The sequence below is a fragment of the Phymastichus coffea genome, unplaced genomic scaffold (assembly GCF_024137745.1).
Source record: "Phymastichus coffea isolate CEN01 unplaced genomic scaffold, Cenicafe_Pcof_1.1 PCOF00003, whole genome shotgun sequence".
Lineage (NCBI taxonomy): Eukaryota > Metazoa > Arthropoda > Insecta > Hymenoptera > Eulophidae > Phymastichus > Phymastichus coffea.
This window is the reverse complement of record NW_026706814.1, coordinates 12,448,969-12,459,320: the sequence shown is the minus strand read 5'-3', so window position 1 is coordinate 12,459,320 and position 10,352 is coordinate 12,448,969. Positions and strand designations below refer to the sequence as shown.

The window sequence follows — 10,352 nt, the reverse complement described above, 5'->3', positions numbered from 1 at the left end:
CCGATTGATATGTTTATAAATTAATTTATAAAAATATTGGAGTAGTAATATAGTCAAAATTGAAACACTGCCTGTAGGTGAATTGGAGGTTATAGCATTGTCATGTCGTGCCGTTGGCAACTCTGCGTCAAAAAGAGCGCTGTTCAGAAAAAATAGAAATAAATATGGCGAAGTAATTACTGCACATGTGTCGGTGCTCAGCTACGATAAGCTCCTTTTCGTCAAATAGTCTTTGCCGTAGTCATTCTACGCGTGATAGTTTGAGGTTTCGATTAGCTTATAAAATATTAATTTGAGTGACAATCGATGCTGATATGTGATACAATAACAGAGTGCCGAAGACGTAATCAACACCATCTTTGTCCTCGTCGCAGTCGTCGTCGTCGTCGTCGTCGTCGTCTTCGTCGTCGTCGTCGTCGTAAGTCTAGGAACTCTTGAACTATGCGAACGCAAGTTGAAGAGAGATATAGTAGAGAAAATCTAGAAATAATGCATGCACGTATCTACCTATAGCTGCTCTTGTACCAACGAACGTCTACTTAGATTGCGCTCTTAGTTATTACGACTTGACTCTTCTTTTTCTTGTCTCGCGTTTTTTTTCTTTAGTGCCGGTGTAAAATGTAGTTTCTTTTATAACACGATCTGTTTATGTACATGCTTTCTTCGGAGACACACCTTTTCATTTTTTACACTTTAGCTAATAAAAATCCTAATAACCAGTTAGTAAATAAAAAAATTATATAAATACGTCAGTTAAAAATCAAATAAAGATGCTTTACGTTTTATTAATCCAAGAATTGTTATTTATATAAAATTAAAAAATAACATACAAAGTGTTACTATGACTGTTGTCAATGAAATATTAAATAAATATAATTTGTGAACAAAATTGTAAAAGTCATAAAATAATGTTAATGAATTGTATTTAAGAAAATTAATTTCTATAAAACAGTTTGAGAATAGAGGAAGGGGTGATTGCAACGCAGAGAGCTACTTTCCAAGTCTTGGTTTAGAATGTCTAATTATAGCTGCAGGCTCCACGTAGTATCATACCATGTTGAACAGCATCCTGCTTTATTACGTAGATCTCTCATTTTCTTCCTTTATTATGTCTTTCAGCTTAGAAGTATTTACTTGTTTATATATTTTTAATAATGATTCATTCAATTATCAAATATAACATTTATTTACCATTAGATCAACATCTATTGAAACCTATTAGTTTATGTACAAAAGTATAGTTTAAATTAACAAATAATCAGAAAATATTATAAATTACCTGGCATATAAAGATTTTCTGTTTTAAATAAATTATGTTTATTTTATGATTCATATCTCTATAATACATTTTTCAGACAATGGTTCGAAGAAATCCTTCACTTCCTTTTATCAAAATGCAATATTTATTGTATGAAATTTTACCATACAGGCACTTGAAACCTGTGCCATATAGCTTAGCCACTGATAGTCCTGGTTGTCTTGCCAAAAATTTGCTATCAAATATAGAAAGAAAAATTAAAGAAAGGCAGCATCATGGCAATTATATTCTAGACTATTTGGAATTAAAATTTTCTGCTGACAAAGATGTAAGTACATATTATATAATAAAATAAATTAGTAAATTTCATGGAATTATTTTTTAGCTTTGCAAAATGCAGTTGTTTATGAACAGTTTAAGCAAAATAAATTGTAATTTCAGAAAATCCGTATTGATCCACCCATTACTCGATTTACAAAACTAGATTTAAAAACAATTGCTGTGGATAACATTGATTGGGCGTATGCGGAAACTGTTTCAATTGAACTATTTTTGTACTTTAAATATGACAAAAATAGAGTTGATGGCTCTAATGATGAAACACCAGCCAGTCCAGTTTTCATTACAACAAATATACCCTACTCATCTAAGCAGAAGAATTTTGATACATCTCTCACAAAAGAAAGTAATTTAACAGATTTATCAGAACCTGTTATGGAAAAGGATTCAGAGAGTACCATGAAGAATTTATTGCCTAAAAAATCATTTTATATTGAAAAAGATGAAAAAGTTGAAAAAGATAAAAAAGCAGATACACTTTTGTATGATAATACTATAACTTTAGGAAGTAATGAAGATAAAAAAAATTTGTGCAATACTAATAGTATAGAAACAATAGAAAGTAGTAAGTTAAATTACTTGTATACTTACTGAATAGTAAGTCTAATAATACTATAATTTTTGATAAATGTTATTAAAAAAAAATTTTAGATCATGTTGGTCTGGTTAATCAAGCTATGACATGTTATCTCAATAGTCTTCTTCAAGCATTGTTTATGACTCCTGAATTTAGGAATGCTCTATACAATTGGGAATACAAAAATAATGAAAAAGATTCAGAAGCCAATAGTATTCCTTACCAATTACAAAAACTTTTCCTCAACTTACAGGTTTTAATTTAAATTTATTACACAAATATTATAATATAAATAATAACATAATTTGATTTTTATTTTATTTGATATTAAATTTAAACTCACAAAGAGTCTTAAAGGGAGTGTAAACGGAATGTTAAATAAATATACAAAAATTTTATATATTTTCGCGATTTCTGCAACATGGCGGCACTATTTGAAACAAATTGACCTGATCGACTTTGATTTATAAGCATTGTAATTGGAAATAAATGTTATAGATCAATTATATTTCTTAATTACGTTTAAATGTACATGTAGGTTCGTTATAATTAACGTATTAATGTTGATTTACATAAAGGTTTTCGGGACATCTTGGAAAAGTTTCATGAAACTTTTGTACATTTTTTCGGAGCGTTGACCGATTTTAGCGATACTCTTTATGGTTTTCATTGTTGAAGCTTATAAAGTTTCTAATTTATAGAGCTTTTTTCAACATCTTATTTAATATAATATAAAATATGTTTAGTTTGTCACAAATCTACGTAATCTTGATGTAATTTAAAAACCCTGAAACAGTTCTTTTTGGTTTTATATTATAAAATGAAGTATGCTATTTTTTTGTTCGATAGACTTCACATAAAGCAGCTGTAGAAACTACTTCACTGACTAAAAGTTTTGGTTGGGATGTATCTGATTCATGGCATCAGCATGATATCCAAGAATTGTGTAGAGTTATGTTTGATGCATTGGAACAAAAATTTAAAAATACAACACAAGCTGACCTTATCAATAGACTTTATGAAGGTAATATGATAATTAATTCATTTAATAAGAACAACATTATATAAAAAATGTGTTTGAAAAATTTACAGGAAAAATCAATGACTATGTTAAGTGCCTATCATGTAACACAGAGAAATCTAGAGAAGATACTTTTCTTGATATTCCTTTGCCTGTGAGACCTTTTGATAATAATGTAGCATATGGTAGTGTGGTGAGTGTAAAACTAATAATGAATTAATGAATTGAATGCAAAACTATATTATTACTTGTGCTCATTTTAACTTTAATTATCTTAAGGAAGAAGCATTGGAAGCTTTTGTAAAATATGAAACTTTAGAAGGAAGTAATCAATATTTTTGTGAAAAATGCGATAAAAAATCAGATGCTCACAAAGGATTGAAATTTACCAAATTCCCGTATATCCTTACATTGCAATTGAAACGTTTTGATTTCGATCATAACACTTACAATAGAATTAAATTAAATGATAAGTAAGTTTAACATATTTTTTATCAACAATAATTATTTAATTAAAGGCATTTTTACTTAATTTTTATGCATAAAAAATTAATCTATGCTAATGTAGACAATAGCAGTATCTTCCAAAAATAATTGATATTATGAAACATAAATTTTGTATTAAATTGCAGGGTTACATTTCCTGAAACATTGAATTTAAATTCATTCGTTGAATCAACCTCTAATCGAGAATCATCAAATTTCGAAGAAGAAATTGTTGAAAATAATACGAGTAATAAAAACGCTTTGGCAGATGTTAATAATGTAGATAAAAATTATATCTCGAATGATATGCTCATTTCAAATAGTAATCATTTGAATAACCATGAACAAGATGACAATGAAGGTTAGTAAACAAGTACTGTGAACTATTTAATCTTGAATTATTAATATTAAATATTAAACTTGTAAATGTAATATTGTAAAATTGTTGTAAAATATAATTTTAATTGAATTTTTTCCAGGTCTTACCTTGGAAAATGGTTTATCTTCATCTTGTAGCACTCATAACGAGAATATTGAAAAATTACGGAAAGAATACGCAGCTGCAAAGGGACCTTATATTTATGAACTCTTTTCAATAATGATACACAGTGGAAGTGCTAGTGGAGGGCATTATTATGCTTATATAAAAGATTTTAAAACTGATAAATGGTATTGCTTCAATGATCAAATTGTATCATCAGTATGTACCACATAAAAATTATTACTTGATTATTATTAGTGATGTATAAGTATTGCTCATTTTATTAAATCGTAGATTACCAAGGAAGAAATTCAGAAAACATATGGAGGTGGAACTAAAACGGTGTATTACAGTGGAGTTTATCGTAGTAGTACAAATGCATACATGCTTATGTACAGACAAATTGATCCTGAACGCAATACTAATCCCATGGAAACCAAAGACTTTCCCCCTCACATTAAGGTACATTAACTAATATTTTTTCGTATATCCTTTTTATTTTTCAAAGACTTTCGTTTAGCTAATTTACTGATAATTAATTCAATTATTAGAAACTTCTTGAAAAAATGAAGAACGAAGAAGAGCAAAGTTATATTGATGAACAGATACATAGTATGGAGCGTCGTTTTAAACAAACTATTCACTATCGTCAAGCGCAAGGCTGCGAGGTCGAAAAAACTGATATAACAATCAGTATGAGTTATACTTTGAATCAAGTGGTAGAGGCTGCTCGCAAAAAGTTTGATCTGGATTATAAGTTTGATAGTAGTCAATGTCGAATAGTTACCTATTTTCCTGAATATGATATTGTCGATAATACGTTTGATGGTAAAGAAGAATACAGATTGGATCAATTATTTTCTTCTCAGCACATGATAAAATCTTTGCTTTTGGATATACGTCCACAAAATGAAAAATTTCAGGATTATCCATCTGAACCAATTATCACTAAGGTATTTTAATATTTGTACTTTTCGACACTCCGTGCAGAAAGTGCGTTTTTCCCGCACGCTCGGCAAAAAACGTGCGTTGAAAATCGCACTTTCCACACATCGTATCAAAAAATACGGTATGGGACATGTTCGGGAAAGAGTTTCTCGTCTCGTGTACCTTTCCACCCTCGCTTCGCTCGGGCGTAAATGCCACACGAGACAAGAATTTACTTTCCCGCATTTGTATCGTAATGTACTATTTCAACAAATTTGAAATGCTGATAAACCAGTTGGCTAAAACGAATGATTTGAAAAATGTTTAATATAACTTCCTTATTATTTTAGGTGTTTGTTATTGATGCCATTGATAAAGATTTATTATACTGTCCAAAATATGTAAGAGCTTATTGTAAACAAACAGTACGGGAATACAAACAACAGCTAACGAAACATTTTCGCATAGACTTAAATACATTGCAATTATATTGTCCAGAAATACTGCCGAATAAGCTGTTAGATGATGATTTCGTATTTGATTCGTTAGGTTGGAATTATGTATATAATATTAGCGCAACTGACTCTTACAATGAAGACATGACAAAAAATTTTCTAGGATCTACATTTTATAAAATGTATGAACGTTTAAGTGATATTATCACATTTTATGTAGATCGAAAGGATGTTACGAAAGGTACTTAAGAATTTATTACGTACACTTACTATTGGTATTTAATATCCAGTTTCACTAGTGTTCAATATAAATTACTGCTGACACATTCACAATTTTATAATAATTTCAGAACAACTAGACAATCTAAGTATACCATCTTTCACAGAACATTGCAGAGATGTAAAAAACAAAGAGAACACTTCAAAACCCTATGACTATCACTCGAATAATGCAAGTTACCAGTATGAAAATCAAGATAAATCCGAGATGATTGATTATTATAAGATGTACTCGAATATAACTCCAAAAACAGAAGACCCGAAGACTGATGCGTTGTACAATTTTAACTGGCAGTCGAAAGAAAAAGGAAATAATGACTTGGCTGGTAAATACATTATATTTGAAATATAAATGACAAAAATTATGATTTTACTTATTAATATAATTCGTATTTTAGAAAGGCGAGAGTGTGAAATAGATGAAATGTGTCCTGAATTAAGAAGCGCTTTGAATGAAATAGCAGTTAGTCAGTTTAATAGAGAAAAATGCAACCAACATGAATTGAGTAAGTTTAATAATTTGTAATAAAGAAAATTATTTTTTGTAGTTGTTTTGAAATGTACAATAAATCTAATTTAAATAATATTGTAGTAGACAAAGAGATAGAGACTAGTCAGACAAGCAGTAACCTATATATACTTCCAGATGACAAAAAGAAACTTTTAGGAAATAATAATAATAATAATAATAATAATAATAATAATAATATTAATAATAATATCTTGACCAGCAAAGGTTTGTTTTTAAATTTTAAACCCACTAATTTATTCACAGAGTACACATATACTTTATAATAATTACACATAAGTGTTATTTTGAATTTTTTAGAACAATGTAGAAACATAGGGGTCATATCTAGATCACTTCATGATATAGCAAAAAAAGATAAAAATGAGGACTGGAATATGCAAGAAACAAGTAACAGTGAAGACAGCAGTTTAAGCGATAGTGATAGAACACTTATAGGCGATGCACCTGAAGAGAGCGAATTCAATTATAATAATTATGATAAATGTCCAATTGTAATGAATGCGACAAACAAAGACGGAAATAATGAGAAATTTTTCAAAATTGAAGATTTGAGATCACGAAATTGTAAGTAAAATTTGAGATTGTCAAATAAAATGTTGGATTTATTATTTATATTATAATTATTTGCTATAATTAGGAATTCTACGTTATTTAATTCACTGCTTTATTCATTTTTAGTGTTAAAAATATCAATGGACATTCACACGACAGAAACAGAACTTAAAAAGAAGTTAGAATCATTTTTAGATATACCTAGAGATTATTTCAAACTTGTGGATTTTTATGCAAATCATTTAGACGAACTTAATTCTATGACCTACAGTACTTCAGATAAATTGATTTTTACAGAAGATAAAAAATATATATTAAACTTGGAACGCATTCTCAATCCTGATGAAGATCAAATTACTATATATCTTCTAGAAATGGATTCACGAGATGTATGTTGTAAAATTTAATACGTTTTTCATGTTTTATTTCTTATTTCAATGATACGGATTGATTCATATGCATCGAGTATCTGAAAGTAATACAAAATATTTGAATATAATGCTATGTAGTTAAAGCAAAGTTGATTAATGATGATGAAGATGATAATAATAATAATAGTAACAATAACAATAATAATAATAATAATAATAATAATAATAATAATAATAATAATAATAATATAATCTTTATCGATATAAGTGGATTTGAATTTCAGATTTTGGGAAAACTGTTTACCACAATTGTAAAGAAGAATGCTTCTATCGGCAGCGTGAAGCATCAAATAATAGAAGAATTGAAGCGTAAACCTGATCAGGAATTAACCAGGTACACGTTACATTTAAAATGTCAAATATATTTACTTTTGCTAAGATTATCATAAAATATTTATTTTCTAGTTTATCCAGCGTACCTTACGAGAGATGGAAGTTTATGGAAATTGAAAATAACGTAGTCGGCAAGATTCTTGAAGACAGCGAAGACGATAAAATTCTTCCAGAATCTTTACGAGAAATATGTCTTCATCAACTACCAAGATGTCAAGACAACACGACGCGAATCTATGCAATGAAATGGAATATGTCGAAAACTCTTATGATAACGTTGCCTCGAGATGAAATAGACGTAGACAAAAATGAAGGATTTGGTGAGCAAATAAAGAAGAAGGTAAGTTTATTTATTCATTTGCGTACATAGTGGATTTTGTCGATGATTGAAATTATTATATATTTGTATTTTAGCTTTCTGACTCGCAAAATATCCCTGAAGAGAATTTAGAGTTTTATCCTTTGGTTGCTACAAAAGATATTGATATGAATAAAATAGAGAGTGCTGAATGGAAAACAAGTATAAGGCCTGATGAATTAGATTTTAAAACCTATCTTTTATATAGGTAATTACTAATAATTCCGCCAGTTATACAAGTGAAATACTTATCCCTTTTTATTTACTGATTAAAAAAAATATGTAAAAGATCAATACCGCGAATATAAAAATGTTTTATTGCTTTTATAAGATGAAATATATAAATACAATGAAACATATTTTACTAAGGAGTTTTTCTGTTCAATCCATTTTCAACTATCTATTAATTATTTTCTTCATATATTATTTAAAATGAAAAATTTATACGTTGCAGAGATTCCACAGAAAAGGCTACTTCTTTAACTTCATCAAACACGATTAAGAGGAGAAATAGAAGTAACGATGTATTCCGAATAAAAGCTCGAGGATTGGAAGCAGTACCTGTAAGCTCAAGTCCACGAAAAGAAAAGGCGCTAAAGATACGCGTGGGATCTACTTGATTATCACAGAATCAAATTCAAGCTGAGGAACAATCTCAGTATTACTACATTAGTTAATTATTGTTTTTTTCTTAAGACCAAATAATTATCGTTCTATGAGAAAATCGATAAAATAAAATATTTACGAGTGCGACAACTACGCGTTTAAAAAATTCGTGACAGAGTGTGGCGTTATTTATCAAAACCATGGATGCTCTTTAACTTAATGCATTAATTAAGGATTCAATGTTTCCAATGTCATGTAGAACATGTACAATCGTGCAATTGCTCAAGATAGTCTTATAAAAGATTTACAATCTTGAGTCCGAGAAATAATGTTTTTACAATGTTTCTCAAACATTTTGTTTCTAATTCATTTTTAAAATGTTCTGCGATTATGTGATTCTATCATTCATGGAAACCAAACTTGTTAGCTTTCTATCTTGCTTAATTTATAATGATTTATTTCTAGCTCATTTTTTCCCTCCACGCAACGATGGCTTCCAGGTTTTTAAACTTTTTATAATTTTAATGCAGTACAACATTCAAATTAGCTTTTCTAATTTTACCTAAAGTTTTGGTGTTTTCTTGCAAATGCGTAATTTATTTTCTTCATAAAAATGTAATCTTTATAAAATCGAAAAAAATTGTTAAAGCAGCAAGTATTCTTTGAAAGAAACACGATACATATTCGTACAATTGTAAATGATTCATTACATTTTATAAAATAAAAAATGTAAAAAATAAGCTAAGGAATGAGCGTAAATTCAAAATATTGCTTTTACGTCTCTAAAAGTGCCACTGTATATTATAATATTTAAGACAAACAAAATTGTTTCACGTTTAATATCGATTTTGCTTGCATTTACAAAAAAAATAATGTAGCATTTGTTTATGAATATGGGATAAACAAAATTTATCACTATTGCAATTATTTTAAAGTAACCTTTTTTGAAAATGGCATAGTTCATACAACCGCTGTTTAAGCTTGAAAGCATGTGTTATTAACGATTCTATTTAGTTTTAATTTATATTTATTGTTTTTCGTTTTGTTATATTTAGACACATAAAACATAACTTCAGAAATCAAATTGTCATAAATTAAATTTACAGATTTGCAATTATTTGTTCACTAATTTATCATTCTCTAACTTAATCACGAGAAAAGAAGTATGCCTCATTCAATTTTTGTAAAATGTTATTTGTTCTCATCCATTTTTACTTGACAACACTAATACAGTTTTCCAATTGATTCTTTTCTAGTTGTTTGACAATGTAAAAAAAAAAAGAAATTATAATAGATTCATAATTACATTTTGCAACGGATGATATATTTTATAACTGTATGTAAATCAAGAGCGAAAATCATTTAATTTAATGAAAACTTATTACCATGCGATTTTCTGATTCTAGCAGATACATATTTATGTATTATAAATTGTAGTTACAAGAATTATTTATAAATAATAATACAATAATTTCTGATACCTAGTGTTTTTAACGTACCTAACAATAACTCTCATTGAAATTACATTAAAACCTACTAGTTTCACTATCAGTACAATGAAACTATTGCTTTCTTTTCTTACATATCCAAAGAAATCAGCTTTTTAAGTTTGCAAAATTGGAAATGACGAACTTAAAATTGTAAAATTATATTTTTTTATTAAGTAACATTAAATAAGGAATGTATTTTTTTCTGTAATGAGTAACAACAAAATTTT

At 28.2% G+C, this 10,352-nt stretch overlaps 1 protein-coding gene across 3 annotated transcripts; it reads left to right on the top strand.

The window, feature by feature from the left end:
* Nucleotides 1–3: 3 nt before the first annotated feature.
* On the top strand, nucleotides 4–10,120 carry LOC131665334 (ubiquitin carboxyl-terminal hydrolase 47). Of its 3 annotated transcripts, none has more exons than XM_058937192.1 (21): nucleotides 4–415; nucleotides 1,356–1,586; nucleotides 1,700–2,162; nucleotides 2,249–2,427; nucleotides 3,024–3,198; nucleotides 3,267–3,388; nucleotides 3,475–3,668; nucleotides 3,828–4,042; nucleotides 4,161–4,381; nucleotides 4,457–4,624; nucleotides 4,714–5,115; nucleotides 5,440–5,785; nucleotides 5,895–6,149; nucleotides 6,222–6,329; nucleotides 6,416–6,559; nucleotides 6,653–6,919; nucleotides 7,034–7,296; nucleotides 7,563–7,672; nucleotides 7,744–8,011; nucleotides 8,086–8,237; nucleotides 8,484–10,120. In XM_058937192.1, exons 2-21 carry the CDS (start codon nucleotides 1,359–1,361, stop codon nucleotides 8,647–8,649), a joined length of 4,446 nt encoding a protein of 1,481 aa, XP_058793175.1. In that variant the 5' UTR covers nucleotides 4–415; nucleotides 1,356–1,358; the 3' UTR covers nucleotides 8,650–10,120. The 3 variants fall into 3 exon arrangements, with proteins under 3 accessions (XP_058793175.1, XP_058793165.1, XP_058793156.1); XM_058937182.1 differs by having other exon boundaries at nucleotides 4–418; XM_058937173.1 differs by lacking the exon at nucleotides 4–415 and adding an exon at nucleotides 1,094–1,126.
* The last annotated feature ends 232 nt before the right edge of the window (nucleotides 10,121–10,352 follow it).